The sequence below is a fragment of the Panulirus ornatus genome, chromosome 19 (assembly GCF_036320965.1).
Source record: "Panulirus ornatus isolate Po-2019 chromosome 19, ASM3632096v1, whole genome shotgun sequence".
Taxonomy (NCBI): domain Eukaryota; kingdom Metazoa; phylum Arthropoda; class Malacostraca; order Decapoda; family Palinuridae; genus Panulirus; species Panulirus ornatus.
Genome location: NC_092242.1, coordinates 16,123,483 through 16,147,073, shown reverse-complemented (window position 1 = coordinate 16,147,073; position 23,591 = coordinate 16,123,483). Strand labels below are relative to the sequence as shown.

General features: G+C 41.8%; 1 protein-coding gene across 1 annotated transcript; it reads right to left on the bottom strand.

The window, feature by feature from the left end:
* Positions 1-3,837: 3,837 nt before the first annotated feature.
* Positions 3,838-23,144, bottom strand: LOC139755407 (organic cation transporter protein-like). Its single transcript, XM_071673686.1, is given in 12 exon segments — positions 3,838-4,351; positions 5,432-5,616; positions 6,668-6,840; positions 7,216-7,384; positions 7,985-8,169; positions 9,797-9,965; positions 10,710-10,864; positions 11,308-11,411; positions 14,688-14,868; positions 15,960-16,095; positions 17,703-18,022; positions 22,978-23,144. Coding segments are annotated over 12 exon segments (2,178 nt in total). The 5' UTR covers positions 23,130-23,144; the 3' UTR covers positions 3,838-4,102.
* Positions 23,145-23,591: the final 447 nt, after the last annotated feature.

The window sequence follows — 23,591 nt, the reverse complement described above, 5'->3', positions numbered from 1 at the left end:
GGGGTGGTTAGGGAGGCGATTGCAAAAGTTTTGGAGAGAGGGGCAAATATGCAGTCTGTTGTGGATGAGAGAGCTTGGAAAGTGAGTCATTTGTTGTTTGCTGATGATACATCGTTGGTGGCTGATTCGGGTTAGAAACTGCAGAGGTTGGTGACTGAGTTTGGTAAAATATGTTAAAAAAGAAATTGAGAGTAAATGTGAATAAGAGCAAGGTTGTTAGGTTCAGTAGGGCTGAGGGACAAGTTAATAGGGAGGCAATTTTGAATGGAGAAAAACTGGAGGAAGTGAAGTGTTTTAGATATCCGGGAGTGGACTTAGCAGCGGACGGAACCATGGAAGTGGAAGTGAGTCACAGGGTGGGGAAGGTGTCTAAGGTTCTGGGAGTGTTGAAGAATGTGAGGAAGGCGAGAAAGTTATTTTGGAAAGCAAAAATAGGGGTTCCAGCAATGTTATAGGGTTGCGAGGCATGGCCTATAGATAGGATTGTGCGGAGGAGGGTGAATGTGATGGAAATGAAATGTTTGAGGATAATATGTGGTGTGAGGTGGTTTGATCAAGTAAGTAATGAAAGGGTAAGAGGGATGTGTGGTAATAAAAAAGGTGTGGTTGAGAGAGTAGAAGAGGGTTTGGACACATGAAGAGAATGAGTGAGGAAAGATTGAGCAAGAGGTGGGAGACCAAACTGGAGGGGGAAGGATGGAGTGAAAGAGATTTTGAGCGATCAGGCCTGAACATAAAGGATGGTGAAAGGTGTGCAAACAATAGTGAATTGGAATGATGTGGTATACTGCGGTCGACGTGCTGTCAATGGATTGAACCAGGGAATGTGAAGAATCTGGGGTAAACCATGGAAAGGTCTGTGGGGCCTGGATGTGGAAAGGGAACAGTGGAAATTCGGTGCATCACACATGAGAGTTATAGTGAGTGTGAACGAATGTGGCCTTTTTTGTCTTTTCCTGGCTCTACCTTGAAGGGGAGGGGGGGAGGTGGGGGGTGTGTGTTTCGTGTGTGGTAGGGTGGCGACAAGAATGGATGAAGGCAGCAAGTGTGGTTTCAGAAGTGGTAGAGGATGTGTGGATCAGGTGTTTGCTTTGAAGAATGTATGTGAGAAATACTTAGAAAAGCAAATGGATTTGTATGCAGCATTTATGGATCTGGAGAAGGCATATGATAGAGTTGATAGAGATGCTCTGTGGAAGGTATTAAGAATATATGGTGTGGGAGGCAAGTTGTTAGAAGCAGTGAAAAGTCTTTATCGAGGATGTAAGGCGTGTGTACGTGTAGGAAGAGAGGAAAGTGATTGGTTCTCAGTGAATGTAGGTTTGCGGCAGGGGTGTGTGATGTCTCCATGGTTGTTTAATTTGTTTATGAATGGGGTTGTTAGGGAGGTGAATGCAAGAGTTTTGGAAAGAGGGGCAAGTATGAAGTCTGTTGGGGATGAGAGAGCTTGGGAAGTGAGTCAGTTGTTGTTCGCTGATGATACAGCGCTGGTGGCTGATTCATGTGAGAAACTGCAGAAGCTGGTGACTGAGTTTGGTAAAGTGTGTGAAAGAAGAAAGTTAAGAGTAAATGTGAATAAGAGCAAGGTTATTAGGTACAGTAGGGTTGAGGGTCAAGTCAATTGGGAGGTAAGTTTGAATGGAGAAAAACTGGAGGAAGTGAAGTGTTTTAGATATCTGGGAGTGGATCTGGCAGCGGATGGAACCATGGAAGCGGAAGTGGATCATAGGGTGGGGGAGGGGGCGAAAATCCTGGGAGCCTTGAAGAATGTGTGGAAGTCGAGAACATTATGTCGGAAAGCAAAAATGGGTATGTTTGAAGGAATAGTGGTTCCAACAATGTTGTAGGGTTGCGAGGCGTGGGCTATGGATAGAGTTGTGCGCAGGAGGGTGGATGTGCTGGAAATGAGATGTTTGAGGACAATGTGTGGTGTGAGGTGGTTTGATCGAGTAAGTAACGTAAGGGTAAGAGAGATGTGTGGAAATAAAAAGAGCGTGGTTGAGAGAGCAGAAGAGGGTGTTTTGAAATGGTTTGGGCACATGGAGAGAATGAGTGAGGAAAGATTGACCAAGAGGATATATGTGTCGGAGGTGGAGGGAACGAGGAGAAGTGGGAGACCAAATTGGAGGTGGAAAGATGGAGTGAAAAAGATTTTGTGTGATCGGGGCCTGAACATGCAGGAGGGTGAAAGGAGGGCAAGGAATAGAGTGAATTGAATCGATGTGGTATACCGGGGTTGACGTGCTGTCAGTGGATTGAATCAGGGCATGTGAAGCGTCTGGGGTAAACCATGGAAAGCTGTGTAGGTATGTATATTTGCGTGTGTGGACGTGTATGTATATACATGTGTATGGGGTGGGTTGGGCCATTTCTTTCGTCTGTTTCCTTGCGCTACCTCGCAAACGCGGGAGACAGCGGCAAAATATATATATATATATATATATATATATATATATATATATATATATATATATATATATTCTTTTCTTTCATACTATTCGCCATTTCCCGCGTTAGCGAGGTAGCGTCATATATATATATATATATATATATATATATATATATATATATATATATATATATATATATATATATGACGCTACCTCGCTAACGCGGGAAATGGCGAATAGTATGAAAGACATATATATATATATATATATATATATATATATATATATATATATATATAAAGGTGAAATCCCACTTCAGCAGGAGTTCATACAATTTTATTTAACTTGTATTTTTTCTATACATGTGGCACTACAACCTCTTCCTACCGATAACCATTGGCAAACCTAAAAATGAAGGTCCTTCTGTGTGCAGACGACCTTACCATCTCATAAAACCCTGACACCACAGTTGCATCATCAACAGGTGTAGCACTACATTATACACGTGGAACAGTGGCTCATCCAGAACAGAATAATGTCCATCTCCACGGAAGTCTTCACTTACTATCTTAATCCCACACAGACATGAGTCCAGATCACACCTTCCACTTTAAATGGACAGTCTCTCTCACTAAGCAAAGCAAGCAAAACTCCAATCATTCTAGGCTTCACATATAACACATGACATCCACTCCCCACACCAATAACCTGAACACAAAAGCAACACGCAAATTAAATGCTCTCAGAACTTTAAATGGCTCCAGATATGGACAAGAAAAAAAAGATTCCTCAACACCATATACAAATGATTCATCCACTCCTCTTTGAACTATGTCTCACCTTCCTGGGTTTTCACCCTCTCAAAAGCCAATAAAACACAGCTGAAGACTACTTGAAATAGTGCACTCCAAACACTGACTGGTTGCTTAATAACTATAAACACTCAATGCCTTCACAACGAAACAAATCACCTCCCAGTGCAGCCCCATCTCGACATGCTCGGCACTTAATGCAACAGCAGCACCAGACCCCTCCCACCCAAAACACTGTTGAACAAACCATCAACCTCAAGTAGAAATGAAAAAAAAAAAGCTTACCCCTTCCCAAGGATCCCCTAATCCGCAACAAATATAACACTAACAAAACACGTACTGTAATCATGCATTCCACCAACCTTCAGGCACCTCAACATGATCCATTCATGTATTGAAACTCTTTGACTAATCAATCAACAACGCAAGTAACCCATATTTTAAGAAATTAAACTGACTTACAGTCCACTCCAGCCACCTGTCGCATATCTTCTCATGAAGGCTTTTATCACCTCTCTTCTTGCCATCAAACACTTCCACTGCTAAAATACTACTCAAAGCAACACAAAAGTATGCAGTTCCACTCTCGTCCACATACAAACCCTATTATTCAGGGTAGTCAATACAAACAAACGTTGATGTACAACAAATGAAATGTGATATACCTTAAATACAGATTGTTACATGTAATCAAAAGCTTGTTTCACGAGTAAACTGTGTTCACTGAAAAGGAAATTTCAGCATATCTAGCAAGAGGACATTATGTTCAGCTTGAGCAACTTTTAAACTACCCATTGGTCCCAAGACCTCACTAATCAGGGCCTTGTAAGTTTCATGTATGATTAGGGGTTTACTTGTTTACAACCTTTCCTTCGTTTCGAATACAGAAGCCACACTGCACTAACTGTGCTGGCTTTTCTTATTTTCCGATTTCGTATCCGACATACAGGGCAACTCAACAGACCAATTAACCTGTTTACATGACTCGTAGGGCATATTTTTTTTCACTCGCTGGTGTGGATCATCTTCGATCTTGTTATCCTCTGGTAAGTTGCGTCCTTTAGTCTCTGGCAGGAGGAGGGAGAGGCCAGCAGCTACTAGCGACGCCAGCCCGAATAATGCGGACGGTGCCCAGACCACCACCTCACCCTGGACAGTGACGGTCAGCGTTAGGAGCAGTGGTGATGATATTCTCTCTCTCTCTCTCTCTCTCTCTCTCTCTCTCTCTCTCTCTCTCTCTCTCTCTCTCTCTCTCTCTCTCTCTCTCTCTGATAAAACAGTATATTCATGTTTAACAGGAAAAGTAAATGCAACATTTTCCAGTTTTCAGTCTTATTTGGCAATAGTGTTTAAGGTCTAGGGGAATAGATGAAAGAACGAGTAACTTGTTCTTTATATTTGCAGTGATCTTTAATGACTAAATAAAACACACACACACGCACGTATACACACACGGGCTTCCATGGTGTTATAGGTTAGCGTTTTGTGACTGATTCACACACAGGCGAACCCGAGGTTCACATCTTGGCGCAGCAGCCCAACCACAGGTGGTCCCACCTGTCCACCCTTCCTTCAGAGCTGGTCGAATTATAGGTACCTTCTCTGTATTGGTGCGTGTGTGTGTGTGTGTGTGTGTGTGTGTGTGAGAGAGAGAGAGAGAGAGAGAGAGAGAGAGAGAGAGAGAGAGAGAGAGAGAGAGAGAGAGAGAGAGAGAGAGAGAGAGAGAGAGAGAGAGAGAGAGAGATGGTACTCACTATATACATAGATAGCAGTCGGGGCAACATGAGTGTAAAGCACTCCTTGTAACACACAGAATTATCACAAATAGTAATCACACATACACACACGTATATCAAGGAGAGACATGAAAACCACACACACGCCCAGGACATGAGGACCGTCACATATGACTGTGTAGGTCAAAAGAGATTGCTAAACAAGGGGACATGACTAAATGCAAAGCAAGTAAGGTGCATATAAGCACATTGAGGGTGTATGTCTTCAGCAAAAGAATTGTGAATGCGTAGAACAAGGTAAACGAATAGAAAGATGGTGTAGTAGCGCAAAATTTAAAAGCCTAAAAAAAAATGGTTTTAATTAGAGTGAGTGTTAAATTCTCTCCCCGTGTGTACAAATCGATAATAAAACACACACACACACACACACGCTGCAAAATACAAATCACAGTTACTCATTCATCACAAAAAAAGTAAGTAAGCGATACTTTACCAAGATATCATTGATGTAGGAAGAGGAGAGACTGCCGACCCTGGCCAAGACGCTAGCCTGACCGATGGCCAAGGAGCGGTACTTGGTGGGGAAAAGCTCGGCCGTAAACACCCAGACCAACTGGAAGGCAGCCGTGATGGTTATCTTCCCACACAGGGAGAGGAACATCATCGTTGCTATTGGTGCTAGGGAGAAATAAAGCAAATACGTTAGTCAAATAATCTTTTGATGATTCTACAAATCGATCGGTCAGTCCAGATTTAGACCAATCAATTTACTTGGTCAACCATTCAGCTGGCATCCAAGTGTCCATTCTGTACTATACAAGTAAATTTCAAACAGAAGATCAAAGAAATAAATCGCCGACAGTCACATATAGGTGACCTGAACATCTAACCTTTTGTAAACCACTTACAGATTTCGTATCTATCTCATTCTCACTGTCTATACGATATATCTACCATATATCACAAAGTAAACAAAAAGGATAAGAAGTTATTGGAAAGGTATTATCATCCACCGAAAAAAAACATCCAATCACGAGTAGGGGATGCTATCAAACTACCTACCAAGAGGAATAGCTAATCATAACTCACCTTTGGGGAAGTTGACCTAACACTTACTACTGGATGTAATCAATTTCCTATCCATAAATAGGGAAAGGTGATTCAACACCCACCACTAGAGAAGTTAACTCACTACACATCAGTGGGGCTTGTTGATTAAAAGCCTATCATAAGGATGTTTTTGTGCCACCCTTCATTAAGGAAATCCGAGACAGTCTTCTTAAAAAAGGGGGAAACTGATTCATCTACCTCCTTTAGGGGTAGCTCATCAATACTTACGAAAGAGTAAGTCTACTAAACACCTATCACGTGGAGAAACTGACCCAACACCTACTACAAGGTATGTACTTATCCACCATTAAGGAATGTTGATTCACCAACAGACACCAGAAGCTTACGTATCCCCTTGTCACTAAGAGAAGCTGTCTTACGTAAACCTGCCACTCATCACCTACCACTAAGAGAAGTTGTCTCGCCATCTACTACTTAGAAGAGCTTTCTTATCACCTCCATTAAGAAAAGTTGTCTTGCCACATACCACTTAAGAGGAGCTGCGTCGCCATCTACCACTGCGAGAAACTTTCTCACCACTCACCATTAACAGATGTCTCGTCAGCTACCACTAACAGAAGACCCCCAAAGCCTCCTGCAACGGAAGGCTGACACCTACCCTCAGGAAGGAAGAGGATGACGGTGGTCAGAAGCAGTATGGCGAGGGCGCTGACGAGATACAGGAACGAAAGGGTCTTGACTCGACCCAGGAAGATGATGACTGGCCAAAGGAGCAAGTATGACGGAACTTCCAGAAGCCCTCCAAGGAAGGTGTAGATGTAGGGATCGGCACTGAGGAGCACAGATCACATTTAATGGGTTACCAGCAGACAAACAGCGTACAGGCTTCTCTCTATGCAGAAATCTTCCTATAGATCAACAAATTGTGTTTGCTCGTTTTTTCCTACGGGAGCACATTTAAACTATCATACCTATGATTCAGCGGTGAGGAAAATTTCCTGGCATCTTGTCCTGATGTTCCTTACGTCAGATATCATTCATCTTTTTTCTTACCATACTTTCCTTGTTTGCCTAGCACTAATTTATTAGGGCAACCATTCACAATCTGTCAATGACAAGTAATGAAAAGATAAACGAGGTTGGAGTCAGTACTGTTGTCGTAGGAACTTACCAGGAGATGGCACCTGTACGGTCGTGGTGACGTACCTGAGGTTTGTTGAATTCAGGGCAATGCCATAGTACACCATGGCGACGCTGAACCAGCAGTAGAAGACCACAAGTGTTCCTCTGGCGCAGTTCGCGCGTGGGAGCCACGAACTGCCTAAACACACTCATCGCCCAATTGAGGAGCGTCCCCTGCCCTTCCTTCTTTTGGCTGACACCCTAAAAATGTAAAGAATTAATATTATGATTCCAAGATCACAGCTAGAATCACCAAATTCACTTGCCAAAGTAATGGAATTACATACCCTCCAAATTGCCAAACTGACTCCCCAAAGCACGAAATCAACCTCCAAAAAGTCTCACTATAGTGAACTAAAACATCTAGATACTGCCAAATTCTAAGGAAAGAATTCTTCCTGAAGAATAAAAGCTTGCCATTCTGCAATAGCACAGGCTGTTCGTAATCTGGATGTCTGCTGACATTTACTAATAATCGAAAAGTACAGTCAATATTTCCGAGTTTAAATGACTGCAAACTTCTGGACTGTACAAATTCTATTAGGAGAGACTGCTGGACCCAATACTTTCCATAGCATCCACGTAAGAGATGTTCTCCTATGATTCTCATAGTATCTGTTGAGAGCCAGGACCCCTTCACGTCAGCGAAGCCTAAGGACGACTTACCTATCTTACACAGTTGTCAGGTGAAGCCTGATGACTCACCATCCCGTACATGAGAGCCAAGTGAAGATTGATTTTCCTTGGTTCCCATCCATCCATGGTATCCAGGTGTGGGAGGATTTATGTATACTTCTCCGTCTATAGCTGTAAGATGTGGGACGACCTACCGTGGGTCGCATCTTCTCCATGGCAACTCGAAGTTCGTGGTCGGAGGGTAACGTCCTGCGGTTGATCCTCGCTCCCCACCGAAGGACCTGAAGCGCTTCATCATATCGACCTTGTAGGATCAGCCAACGAGGAGACTCCGGTAGAAGCCTCGGTGGAAAGAAAGGGGATCTGATGAATCTCCGATCAGAAGAGACAATAATAAACTACTAATTATAGGAATGACAATATTTCCTTAGGGTTATTATGATGTTCTTATCAATGTTGCTCCGTTGCTTACATTGGTGCAGCTTGTGTTTGTGCATATGCAAGTAAAATTTCTTAACAGGAAATGTAAGAACATTTCTCCTTCTTATCAGCATCACCGAAAGTAATGTTTGTCCTCTAATTGGATACATGGTGAATTTCGGTGCTCCTCTATACCTTCAGTAAACATTTTACTAATATGGGTATATTAAACTGACACAAACCTGCTTTGCTGAGAAGTAATGCCGTTCACTAAATCTTATAAACTTGCCTTCCGCAAGAGAATACGTTTCTATGTCTACAAACAGCAAAGCAACTGCGGGAATCCTAATGATTATAGATATCTATTCATCATCAGCAACAGCTGCTAGTAATATTTTCCTAAAATGTAAATAGGTTAATAATTGTCCAGCCGATTACAAGTGTAAAGAAGACTGTGACATTACGTTACGGGAGTGCGATTGCATAAAGCTCGCTAGGAATGTGAAAACTGAAGCAGCAGTTACTACGATGCAGGAGCAGAATAGGTGAAGCAGGAGTTCCGTGGTGTAGCTGCATAGACGTGCATTTACCTCACGATGTTTCCAGCTTCATGGCCGAGAATCTTGCAATAAATCAAGACCAAACGACATATGGTTAACAATGCATCTCATGAGGTTGCTTAGGCTATACTGAACACCGGCGAGGATACTCTTTAGATATTTGTTTCTTCGTGAAAGCTAAAAATTCTTACCAGGAAAATCGTTCAAAGACCTCTGCAGCTGCTAATCTTACTCTGAGTTTCCTTAGAGATTAAAGATAATGGTCTGGTGAGTATGATTACTGTCTGGCTTTCTGACTGATTAGATTTACATACGTAACAGACAATGCTCTTTCAAGTACCGTAAGTGTTCGTTGCCTATTTTACGATAGGAGTGCACGAGTTCGCAAGCAAATGTCTACTGGACTGATGGCCACACGTATGCCGTTGCCTCCGGTATAATGCACTATCTTTAAGCTGTTCATACATGTACGTTTAAAAAGATTATGAGCTTCTGTATTGTGATCTTGGTTATTAATTGTAATGTCCACAAAGACATTTTTTTTTTTGTCCTTCCTGTTGGTAACCAAACCACAACACTTTAACAAGCTTCCAACTTTTTGTTCATTAAAACTGCACCCTCATGGATTACTCTTATAATACAATTCTCAAGATGTCTAAAATACTAAAGGAAATTTAGCCAAATCCGATTCTCAATTAATGTACATTGTATGCAGTGCTGAGAGAACTGTACCAGCAATGAGTAGATCAATATATCTATGTCAGCGGTACACAGACATCACGTAAAATGTTACGCGCTGCTTCTGTCATCACAAACCATACATTTCTCGTCTGATTTTTTTTTCATCATATGGCCTATGCATATGACCTAAAGAATCACCAGAGGAATTTGGCACACCTAAAACCAGTTAAGACTACGTGGATGGGTTTGGAATTTCACGCATATGAATCACCTGGTGAGCCTAGACGACTCACTGGACCAAGACTCACCAATAATGAAGAAAGAGGGAGAGGGCCGGGAGGGTAAGAGCAGCCTGAAGCCACTGCCACCTCTTCACCAGGTAGGCGATGCCCGGCAGCGCCATGTACCCGAAGGCCCACGGCAGCAGGAAGAGTGTCCCGGTCTTCGGCCGCTCCTGAGCCGAACAAGTCTCCATCGCTTCCTCGCAAAGAAAGAAAAGGACGAGGTAAGGACATTTTTGAGAGCTCTTGTTCATGAAGGTAAATAAGTGATGAAAACACAACAGCGATAATAAAGTGAATCAAGATTAGTATTAATATCTTAATAACAATCAGTAAATTGACATGAGTGGATTCGCATAATTTAGATGTAAGCACATTCACTTTTACTTCCAAATAGGGTACCACATGTCCTATGTAATCTCTGTGTAGGAAGATTAATCGAGGAATGTGTGCTGTGGATACAGCCACCGCTCATGCACACAGATACAGGCGGAAATGCAGCCTTTTTCTGACGTAATGAAACGCGATTCTGATGCAGCTCGTCTCGTCTAGCCTGTTACTGTCAGAGACCATCCTCACTTCTATACTCTTCTTCATCAGTGAATGGATTTTGCCTATTACAGCCTACTTGAACGTAATGAAATTAAGGTAAAACTCTTGAGGTTTTTCTTTCTATTCAGAAGAGAATTTGTATCAGACTCTACAGGTGAAGAGATAGGCAACGATAACACCAAACGGGTTCCTCTTCCAACCGTTTTTTTGCAAGTCTTTGAGGGTAAAGGAAACCAGACTTTACGACAATACAACACTGTGGATAGTCTCCTTACAGGCTCTGTACATTACATTATCTATTCTAAGTGAACAGGCTCACAACCCTGTTGTAGTTAGCCCAGTTTATGGACGGCTGATGTGGAACACAAGAGGAAGCTGGTGAACTCACTGATCACAAAGCAGCCCAGGTACATGCTAGAGGTCATTGTGAGGGTGACTACTTTCAGGAAGATGTAGACCTCGACGCTGGGCGAGGCGGGGGTGACGAACCCTGACACTGCCAATAGTAGTGAGCTCCAAAGCACCACCGGCCGGCGACCGAACCTGGTAATATGGCACCACTGTAAACCCAAAAGTGTTTGTGTGTGTGTGTGCCTTTGTAAAACAGTTATAGTCTCGTTCTCGTACTGAATCATACATATAGGGTTACATACAAATGACAAAATTCGTTTGCTTTTATGGAAGATTTAGACACACAGCTAAGATGACAAGCTGTGTATAACAAAAACGAAGGAGAGGGGCAACTGAGGGGCAACTGGCAGTGATTTAGAAAAAATATCATACATGAGCAGCACTCAGTCAAAATATGAAATAAAACTGACGGAAGTGACTGCAGGAAACTATCATGTCGAACGGAGGAAACATGATATTACGAAAAAGTATTCTTTGGCGATTTAGCTCAAACAACTTCAAACAGGAAAAACTACACTTTCATTAGGGATGAGTTACATCGAAACTAAATGGAAGGACACCGGGGGAAGACTCACCTGTCGAGGAGGTACCCAGAGATGAAGTAGCCTAGAAGTTTGCCCACCTGCACTGCCGCCTGCGTGGTGGAGTACAGCACGCGACGCTCACACACGAGGTCCCACTGACAGTCCCCATGGGTCACCAGGGAATCGAAGAGGTCAAGGGTCACCAGGAACGTCACATGCAAACAAAAGGCTTCTCTATAAACCAACAAGAGTGGCACAGGTTAACGACCGTCACAGGTTACCGTAGGGCTAATGAACCGTCCAAGACATTGCACGTCACCAAGGGCGTTACAGATCACAAGCATAAGTGAGCACAGCTCATGAGGTTTGTCAGAGTTCAGCAAAAAATGCGACATTTACCTAGGAATGTCCCCGGTCACAGACTGGCATGCTCCATAAGAGATGCTAAAGGCCACCAGACATGTCAATAGGTTTCCAGGAGCGTATTGATTGGTTCATGGAGATGGTCATAGATCGGCCAGAAGAGAGGCAATATTTCCAAGTCAAGTTTAAAGACCTATAATTCAGTCGAATATCCTAACAAAACATACATCTAAACTATACAGTTTTACTCTATCTTATCAAAGCTTATCTGAAAACATAACTTGGTTGATACCTCAAGGTTACTTATGTTTGGGCTTGTTCCCGTAGGACAGAAGGGACTCCAGTAGTAAAGGACTGCTGTTGGATAAATTACCGGCCAGCACAGATAAGGCACGCTGCCGACATTGGGGGTAGTCAAGTGCCGTATTGCTCAGAATGGCTGCTTGGCGATTCATAATGATCGCCCAAGGTGTTCATGGACGTGCGTCCTGAGGTTTCATCAGTCTCACCAATGCACAAGGCATTACAAGAGCTGCACTTATATTGGTAAGCAAGTGACGACCGCAACCTCAAAGGTGTAACATCCGTGAACAGGAATGATGAATCGTATTTTTTTTTTTTTTTGCGTAAACTACTCATGCTCGTCTATGGATAAATCTCAAGTAATAAAACAGTATCTTATCGGTTGTATAACAGCCCTTACTGGTGAACACGAATGAAAAATATACAATAACCTGAAGTACAGGTGGTGGTTTCACTGAAGGACATGACACCTTGTTTTGTGTTCTAACAATATACACAATGGAATTTAAAAGGAAACCGCTTATACATAAAAGTTATTTTTCAACGATTTTATTTCAGCGTGGAATTCATCAAAAACAAATCGTTTGAAATGCTCGTTTGGTTACTGTTACCACTGAGGCTTCCTTTATAATCGATAGGGATACAAAAGAGTGAATTTCGTGCAAATATCACTAAATGTAGGTTTCTTATATGGAAACGTCATGAAGGAATCCCACAAGTCCTGATGTTAATATCACGAAAGGGGAGAATATCATTTTTCTCATCACTTCCGAGGTAATTTCAACATGTTGAATATATATATATATATATATATATATATATATATATATATATATATATATATATATATATATAAAGACTAGTGTCTGCAGACTTAAAAGTAAACATGTAACGTCTGTAAAAGGTTTAAAATGTGATGGACACTTTCAGCATCCTGACTTCTGGGTGTCAGAAAAATGTATTGGCTAGTGTTGTACTAAGTGGGGAGCCCATCATTACACTACCCGTTTGCTTACACAAAAAGAAATAATCACACGATGACAGAGATGGTAATTCCTTGAACTGAAACTTAACCCATGAACTATGCTTGTATCACTGAATAGGTTGTCAACTCAGATATAGATGGTTTCCTCGCGTGCAATGTTTGTAAACAAAGATTTTACGTCTAATCTTGCCTTCATTCGTCTTCAGTCACTTTACGCTTTGAAAAGAAATTCATATGAAGATACTGCATGCACAATATTTCTTCAAAGGCTCTGATGATGGTACAAGTTACACGGAAACGTAAGCCAATAAAACCACAGATGTTCATCTAAGCCCCTGATGATTCTTTTCCTGTTACAATTGCGTTTTCCAAGCAGCTGATCAACTGCTGATATATATATATATATATATATATATATATATATATATATATATATATATATATATATATATATATATATATATATGGTTTGGTCACATGGAGAGAATGAGTGAGGAAAGATTGACCAAGAGGATATATGTGTCAGAGGTGGAGGGAACGAGAAGTGGGAGACCAAATTGGAGGTGGAAAGATGGAGTGAAAAAGATTTTGAGTGATCGGGGCCTGAACATGCAGGAGGGTGAAAGGCGTGCAAGGAATAGAGTGAACTGGAACGATGTGGTATACCGGGGTCGACGTGCTGTCAATGGATTGAACCAGGGCATGTGAAGCGTCTGGGGTAAACCATGGAAAGTTCTGTGGGGCCTGGATGTGGAAAGGGAACTGTGGTTTCGGTGCATTATTACATGACAGCTAGAGACTGAGTGTGAACGAATAAGGCCTTTGTTGTCTTTTCCTAGCGCTACCTCGCACACATGAGGGGGGGAGGGGGTTGTTATTCCATGTGTGGCGAGGTGGCGATGGGAATAAATAAAAGGCAGACAGTATGAATTATGTACATGTGTATATATGTATATGTCTGTGGGTGTATATATATATGTGTACATTGAGGTGTATAGGTATGTATATTTGCGTGAGTGGACGTGTATGTATATACATGTGTATGTGGGTGGGTTGGGACATTCTTTCGTCTGTTTCCTTGCGCTACCTCGCTAACGCGGGAAACAGCGACAAAGCAAAATAAATAAATATATATATATATATAAAATATATATATATATATATATATAATATATATATATATATATATATATATATATATATATATATATATATAATACAATCCCATGGTCCGTTTCACGAAGGGGGATACAACACGAAGATCCCGACCCCCCCACCTAACCCAGGGTCTCCTGCAGCTTCAGGGTTACGCTACGCTCAGAAACAGGGAAAGGATGGGCGGACTCCTTTATGGTGAATAATTCTTTAACGAGACTGAATTGTCATATGACGGTGATACAGCCTCGCTAAACACGACTTTTCCATTCGGTGTGCAACCTCAAGCGGAAGTAGTTCAGTGGGAAAGTAATGAACTGCAGGTATCTTGGTAACGACTGGGAACCAGACTAACTATGGACTTCAGTAATTAGTGCGTTAATCTCACTTTGTAATGATATACCACTAGATATCGCGTCGTATTATAACTGAATAATAATGAGGGAATATGATACCTTAAAGAGCTCCCGGAACGAGTAATATTTGAAATTCGAGCACTAAACGTCTTCACCATATGGCTATCACCGTTGGGCAGAGCAGTGAACCAGTGTATTTAATTCCAAATAGAAAATTCACCTTCCACACACACTATGCGAATGACAGTGATATACGGGAACATGTTTACCTGTGTGGTGACGGTGGATTCATACTGGCTGAGGTTGAAATCCCTGGAGTAGCACTGTACAACGGAGGTAATGTTTGGCAGAGGCGTCAATCCTGCTTCCACGGCAGCATCGTGACCCAACTCCGCTGCCAGACTGTAGTCGTACTCGTACATCTGGCAATTATCGTGCTCACCCGTCTTGCTGCTGGTAGAAGAGAAAAAGGTAAATGAACACTAGAAAAAGTTTAAAGTTTCTTAAGAAAATAGGTATAAAAAACGCCAAACTCGTAAACTGTTGCTAGGAGAAACTTGTACTTCATAAAAACAAGCGTTTTTCAAAGACTTTGGCAAATGCGCTGTCTCGTCTGTTCAGACGTTACACACTAAATACGTTAATAAATACTACTCATGTATTCAAATAAACCCTAAGTAATGATTGAAATAAGGAATATGAATAATGAAACATGAGATAAAAAAAAGAATAGAAAAAACTAACAAACAGATATAGCTGGTAACTACACGAAACAAATGAGCCGTCTTGTAAAAGGTGAAAAAACCAACTCGAAAAGAGGTTTTGATAAGTCGGGATACTTATTACAGCATGATAACATGGCTGCACATCCGTCGTAGGGAAGGGCTATTACTGAGTTTAATCTCATCTAATGTTCTTCCTGGTGTTCAGTAAAACGAGGACCCATTCAGGATTTTAATCACAAGCTTTTTAGAAAATTTTAATGTTGATTAGTCATACTGGCTCTTTCACTTTTGATGCAAGTTCGTCTGTAAAACGTCTTGTATTTTTGACACTTTTGACTAAGGAGATGTAACCCACTCATGTGCTTATTCAAAGCGTAGACGTATTCACTCCTTCCATTCCCGTCTTAAAATCGATCCCACCAGATACAAGCCATCAGAAATTACACATCTGAAGCATCTGTGAGAGGTACTTTCTTGTTCGCGTTCACGATAACATTCGTCTCCACAACACAACAAACACTGCTTGATTATATCACGTGACTCATCATGTACATTCAATCACGAAAACACTTTACACCTACTTCTTAATACACCTGCACTCACCTCACACTGGCAAACGCATCAATACATCTCTTGACCTGTGATCTCTCCTGGTGGACGTGGCAGGCTTCCTGTGAGATACAGGAGCCCCGCAGAAGGGGTCTCTGGGTCAGGAGAGTAAGTATGTATGAACTCGTGTTCTAACATTTACATATAATTCCAAAATACTTCATGACATGTCAGCGGGATGTAAGGTTTGCAGAGGGGTGAACTGACTTGCACGGTATGGCGAAGCTGAGGATCTGCTCCTCGGTCCAGTTGGCTTCCACCAGGGGCGCTACGTGGCACCAGTGGTCAGGCGTCGCCCCCAGGAACTGATACGACAACGTCTGAAGCGGCGAAATGAAGCTGCCTGTCAAGAAGGAAGGAGCAATGCTATAGGGCAGAACTGGATAGTCATACCGTGCAACAACAATGTAATACATATTATGTTCATTTCTATGAAACTACAAACTATCTTGAAGATTATACGTAAAACTGTTTTAAGGTATTGAGTTACTAACAGGAGACTGATCGTAACAGAAACTCTTTTTCTTTCCTTTTAACCATTTTTCTTTTGTGTCTCATGTAGCATCTCATCCAAAGCTTTCTCAGCCTTCTGAAAGGACGAATATGCTTACTGTGCGCTTCTGCACAACCGACGTCACACATCATAAGCTTATTCTCACGTTCCCGATTTGTCTTCGCACATCTTTTCAAGTACAGATTTTTTTTTTTTTGTCTTTTTCCTGACTGTTTTTGATGATTAAGTTTTACGTTGCAGCACCCACCGATAAGTGCCACAAAATTTATATATAAAATAAATGAATGTCTTGAAATCAGTTGAGCTGAAGGAACGTATTATTAACCCACTTAAACCTCAAGAAACTCGGCCAGTGGTCATAAGGTCGAAGGTCGAGAGCCCACTAGTCCAGGTCGTATATAAAGTCATACTTTCGTTAACACAGAGTCTCTATTTCTTCAGCATGTCAATAGGTCACCGATTATATTCACGTTATGGGAAGTTTGACCTTCAGGTTCCTTTTTCAGTATTCTCATTAATTCTTTACACTGCAGGATGTGCTGGGACAGACGGGTCCTGTAGGAACAGCTGGGGACAGTGTTTGTGAAACAAATGTTCCAATCCACAGGTAGGACGGACGTGCATCAGGGGTTCACTGAAACCACCTTGCCGGGTGTGTCGGCAGGAAAAGCCTTTGATGTCAAGAAGTAGTTCTGGAGAGTGTGTGTGTGTGTGTGAGAGAGAGAGAGAGAGAGAGAGAGAGAGAGAGAGAGAGAGAGAGAGAGAGAGAGAGAGAGAGAGAGAGAGAGAGAGAGAGAGAGAGAGTTTTACACTCGTGTTCTTCCGTCTCTTCAACCTTGTATTGTACCATTTCTTTCCTGTGTGTACGCACATACACAGTGGGAACACCCAGCCCATAATTGCTTATAAAGGTTGCATGGATGCCCATAGCTGCATATAATAAAATCTCAGTAGATATGCTCAACTACTTTGTAGATGATCCTTCCACAAATGTTTTTACGATAAAAAAAAAAGAAAAAGATAAAGCGAATCCACATTTTCATAGGAATATGGGAGGCTGGGGTCTCCTCCTGCCGCCGCTTACGGTTAACTGATGTATGATGAGAGCAACACGTTTGTGCTACCAAACAAGTACGTTATCGTCCCACCTTGTTTACCCAGCCAGTTCAAAGCATGATAATTCATTCCCGAACCAGCGTGCTAACAAGCTTATGTACGACGAGGCCAGTCTAATGCCCCTGGGGTGTATAATAGGCCATAGTACTAATAATCAACGTATAGCCAAATCCTGTTGTTTTTACAAAGTATTCCGAGTAATTCAGCACTTAAGGAAATGCACTATTGAGCCAATGCACTACTAATGTACTCCACTACCAGACCAGCATACAAGTCAGTGCATTAGTGCACCAGTGTAGTCACCAAGTGAGTATACTAACACAAGAAACAGACGGTGAGGATGAGTGCGTTCCATCGGCCTCGTGTGCCCACCAAATGCAGCAGGTCCTCGAAAGTGGCCTCGTTCCCGAGGTCATCCACTGACTCAGGGCTTCCTCTTCCTCCTCCTCTTTCTCCAAGTAACATCGTATTCTCATTCACTTCATCTTCGATTTCTTTCTTACATTCTCTTACTTCACTGACAGTCTCTCTCTCGCCTCCTTCCTTTTCCTCCTTCGCCGATGTCTTCCACCAGGTTTGCGCTGGTGTCACCATCGTGGACTGGTTAGCGGTACAGTGACGGGACACGTGATGAATTGCACTGGAAATAACAAATTACAAGAAGAGATTACATTAATCAACCACTGATGCAAAATTACAGGAATTAAAGAAAAAAAAATGGTAAGAAAGCTTTACCTTTATGTTGTCCTTAGTCTTAAATTCCCCAGGGGTTCTGTCTGATACAAGGTTTCGCCTTATGACTACCTGTCCTCTAATTCCTTGGATCCTGGATGATAAACGATCATAATTACAAATTTCTTTCTCACAAAACGTTCATCAAGAAATCTAGGTACCTTTTACACTGCCAAGGTTTGGCACGTTTGTCTTTTTAAGTGCTTTTTTTTAAAAGACAAGGTTTTTCTACTTAAAACAAACATATAGATTCTTCTTCTTATCCTACTTCTTCACATCTCTAGCCTTTCCTTATGGCCTGGCTCCCCATTACAGATTAATTTAGACCGTGACAAAATAAAACGAGAGTGGAGGGAGGAGACGCCTTGAAAATGTCTGCAATTTCTTGTCGAGAAAGAGACGGAATGGAAGAAAGATCACCTCCACGAGAGGTGTACTTGCTCAGGGTTAGGAAATGTTAGCCGCCTATGAGGGCCCCACAAGTGTTGGTTTAGTTTGGTGTCCGCCGATGTTGTTGTTGATCTAAGACATCGATCGATCTCCTTGCGGGGATGACATCTTATCTACAGAAGTTTGTGGATGATACCAAAGTCATGTTTAGAGTAAACAGCCTCTAGGGAAAGCAGCGACTGGAAGTGGGACCTGGATAAACTGCAACGGTATTCGAACCAATCAAATAGATACAAATACCTGACTATGGAGAGAAAAACAGGATATAATATGTCGAATTGGTTATGTTTACAGGGAGCAGAAATGATGGTATATATGAAAAAATAACAACTAAAGCAAAAGTGTTATGAAAGACTATCACATCTGACTTGTTAGCACTCAGGGGCACGTCAGCAGGGGTTGTAACGACAGTTTATCTGTATGTCAGCATTAGGATAGCATTCAAGTGTGTGTAGACAAGGATATGATTCAGATTTCCATATTGTGCTGTACATAAGCACCCGAATAGAAAACTCTGGTGCGTTTGTCTTATCTCCTCAACTTATACGACGTAAGGGAGAGTGCATCTTAATGCTACAGAGGTAGATACTGAGACGGAGAGATGTAAAGAAAGACCTGAATCTGCCATCCATAAAGAAAATGAGGGATTTGTGATGATATAGTAATTACTTCTAAGGTTGTGAATGGTTTCAATGCTGATCAAAAAAGGAAAAATACCAAATCAAGTAAGAATGCATGATGAAGATCTGAGATTAAGACATGGGGCTTAATAATTTCTATATCACTCTTACTAATTACAATAGGTAATTACCAAATAGATACAGATATACAAAACACACACACACACACATACACACACACATATGCGAGCGTAAAATTCCCTTCCCCCCCTACAGTACAGATATAGACACCAAATCGTAACGTACACCCACCAACAACAAACACACACACACAGACACACTCAAAAACAACAACAACAAAAAACGCAAACAGAAAACAGAGTTTGTCGCATACTCCAAAACTCTGATCAATGCCAATGTTTTCAGAACATATTAAACCTCTGCATGCTGTCCAAAACACAATCTCATAAGTCACTTTATTCCAATCAGTCACTGCTCTCACACCACACATCTTGACTAACCAAAGTCTTGCTTCATTTCATGCTATGGTTTCTAAACGTTCTGGTTTTGTGTTTGTGAAAAAAGTATCCGAATATCTACGTCATCCAACTGGTTTAAAAAAATCTGTTTTGAGTTTGTGAAAAAAGTATCCGAATATCTACGTCATCCAACTGGTTTAAAAAAAATCTGTTTTGTGTTTGTGAAAAAAGTATCCGAATATCTACGTCATCCAACTGGTTTAAAAACTCTAAGTTTTAAGATCAGTTCACGCTTTAATCTTCTCTTTTCCATGTGGGACAAATCCAAGGCCTCTATCCTTTCTCCTAATTCTAGTACCATCTTTTTTGGCCTCCTGGTATCTTGTCTTGTCATTTCTCTGTGCTTCCTCAAGTGCCATGACCGAGCTTCAGCAACCTATTCTAGTATTAGCCTAATGTGGGATAATGATCAGCTTGCTGAGTACTGCCTCCTACCGAATTTTGATGATTCTAGAGAAGGTAATATTAATTTCTTGTTATATTTCTTTTTTCTTCCTAGCAATGAAGAATTCTTGAGGCTCATCTTTCGAGTGCTTGAACTAGACGTCAGTAAGCATATGCCTTGGTTTGGTGCACTCATACACGCGCCCTGTATTCATTCCTCAACTTAAATTTGTACTGTATTCATTCCTCAACTTAAATTTGTAAAGAATATTACGAGGTTAGAGACAGAACAACTCACGAACGTATAGATATCTTGGGATACTGCCTTCTTATCATATTCTCTGCCTCCAGTCCTTCCCATGATGATTAGGTTATCTAAAGTTAACTAAATTCAATCTCAACTGTTAGTATAGTCCTCACTACATCCTTCTCTCTCTCTCTCTCTCTCTCTCTCTCTCTCTCTCTCTCTCTCTCTCTCTCTCTCTCTCTCTCTCTCTCTCTCCCGTGTCCTTTCAAAAAGCTTGAAAATAAGTTTACAAAATGTAATACCAGGAGAAACATGGAACACTCCCGGACTGACCATGATTGGAGTCAGTCCCAGATGAAACTCAGATAGTTTAGCAACACGAGAGGGTGTGGCGGCAGGGTAAAACCATGATGATTAACGAGCCAGACACGCGATGAGCGCCTTGCGTTAGTCTTCACCTTATGGCAAGATCCCGCCTTTGCTACTCGTAGGTAGTCTCTCTCTCTCTCTCTCTCTCTCTCTCTCTCTCTGGATGTCTCTCTTCTTATTTTCCTTTCTTGAAATTTGATTTAGGAAAAACCGGTTGAGGGATACTGAATGAACTATCGTGTTTGCGAAGGACATTCAAGTATGGTAGTGACTGGGGTGTATAGTGTTCGCTACCCTGAGTTAGTTTATCTAATGCCTAGTCGAAAATCGATGACTTCCAGTTTCCTTCCTTGTAGGTATGAAACTGTAGCGACGCTGGGAAAGCGTCGCTCCAATGTCCTTACGACAGAAAATATAGTTTACGCGGGCTTCCGTCATATCAAACTGGCGCGAAGGACCCGGGTGCCTTGTGCAGCCACACTCCATAGACTCCTTGCAAAGCCTCTTTAGCTTCATAGGTCAAGATGGTGTGATCAACACGTCGCCGAACAGCCCCCTTCTTCTACTAACCGATAACTCACAACTCACAAGATATCAGTCGATGGGCTACAGGCATCAAAAGGGCACACATCGGCCTAAAGATATTCTGAACTATGAGACAGACAGAGAGAGGCCAGGCTTCGTTTTTCTCTGGAACAACATCAGTGTGGAACTTCGACAACGCGTCATCCCTCCTGCAAAAGACCCATGCGACCTAGGCAACGACTCGTCACTCCCTCAGAAGCAATACCATATGACCTCGGAATCACAATTTACGGGACCTCGTCAGCATCTTCTTCCTCCTGTAACATACCACGAGACCAGCCACCCACCCTATGGCAGCACAACAGGGGATTCCTACCTTCCTTCTACCTCTGCTCCTGCACAAGCAATAGCTGTTCCCTCATGTGCTGCACTTCCTCGTCCCCATGAATACTATTGTGTTATCCGTGTTGCTGCATCCCTCTCTCAATTCTCATGTTCCAGTGGAGATTAGACAAACACTTCTGAAATTATTACCCGGCTTGTCCAGCAAGAAGGAAAAGTTAAGTCCGCAGATGTAGGCTTGGATAACCTCCGTCTTCACAAGGGCAGAGGAAGGTAATGAAAGAACTCACTAATATCTTACGTTCATATAGTGAAGGTAACGCAAGAAAGATTCATCTTTCTCGCATATGGCGAGCATCTGCTTCCAGAGAAGAAGAGAGACATGAGCTCCTTTCTCCGATGGAGGCACCCAATTAGCGAATCGATGGGGAAGGGCTTCTTAAGAGTGGAAGAAATTCTACGTTTTTTGGTTTGGTGAGCCATCATGGATCCATGATTTAAGAATAGAATCTCCACCTCTACCCTGCCAGTGACAGCCATGATCATCCTGTACTACCATAGACAAGAAATACAGCAATATCTGGTAGGACTAAGCCCAAACAACTAACCAATCAACGAATCAATTTGTCTGCAGAGTATTTTGGTTTTCCGTATAGAAATGATAAAGCCAAGACGATCACAAAATGTGTTTATCATGCTATGTAGAATGGCCTACGTTCCACGAAAGGTTTTGATGTGTACAAGGATGATGTCAACGTAATTGACTGCGATATTCCTCGAGACTTTCTTATATCGAGCTTGAGAGGCATCAACTGGCGCATTAAACAAAGTGGTACTCAGTATTCTACGCTGAGGAATGCCAACGTGCACAGATATCACTTCCAACCTTCAGCTCTGAAACAATGCAGTGCACTTTCTCTGTGTGATAACGAAGTATATCATGCAAAACCTATCTCTATTCTAGCTTCATTTAATATGATTTGCATAGTACCAATAACAAATACAGCTTACACCATGTGTATCTATTCCCCCCCCGAGTCCCCATTTACTGGTAGCTGAACTGTGGCACAGTTGTGTATACGTTTACCACATCTGAAACCATTCGGATCAGGAGACGTTTCTGACTTTATGTAATAATCTGATGATTCTCAGCCTCGCATGAGTTTTCCTCACACAAATAAACAAATAAGTAAATAATAGATAAAGTAGAAATCAGTTTGATATTATTTCTAGTTAAACATACCTCTCAAAGACTTAAAAGTCAAAATACAGTAATGGATTAAAACACATAGAGTAATGGATGAGAGCTTGCAAACACAGATAACTCAATTATGAAATGGACTCAAAGCGAAAGACAGTGTTACATATATATCAGTGTTATGTGTACCTGTACTGTCGATCTGTTGGATGGTTGGCTGTTTGACTGTTGTAGGGAGGAGTCGCCCGCCTTTCATCAACACTATCTGGATTCCGTCGTCCTATCCAAAGCCACCTTAACTGGTGCTTACTGAGATAGGAATACTCGTGGCTCCCAAACATTCATATGGCTATCTCCCTTACTCCAACCTTTTGGGAAAACATTTCGTACGGTGTGATCCGTGAGACTGCCGTAAGGTGTATAAATTAACCGAATATACATTCCAGTGTTATATAAATGTTTCGATTTATATACTAAACTATAGCTATCTGATATTCATAGCTGAGAGATGAACACATATCATGATCGGAAAACAATGTGTTTGGCACCTCTATAACTGTCTGATCAATGAATCATTTAATGTTTCTTAATTGTATCTGAAGAATATTTGCCCTATCTAGGTTTTGACGTATTTGGCAGAATGACCCTTTAACTGTTGACAGCCATAAGAATTCGATCGTTGACACGACTGTGCAACCCTCGAACAATAAGGTCCATGAGCACAGTGGCAAGACCCTTGACTCGACGGTATCGCTCTCAGAGAATGATGGTTCGACCTTGAGGTGTAATAGCCCATCATACCT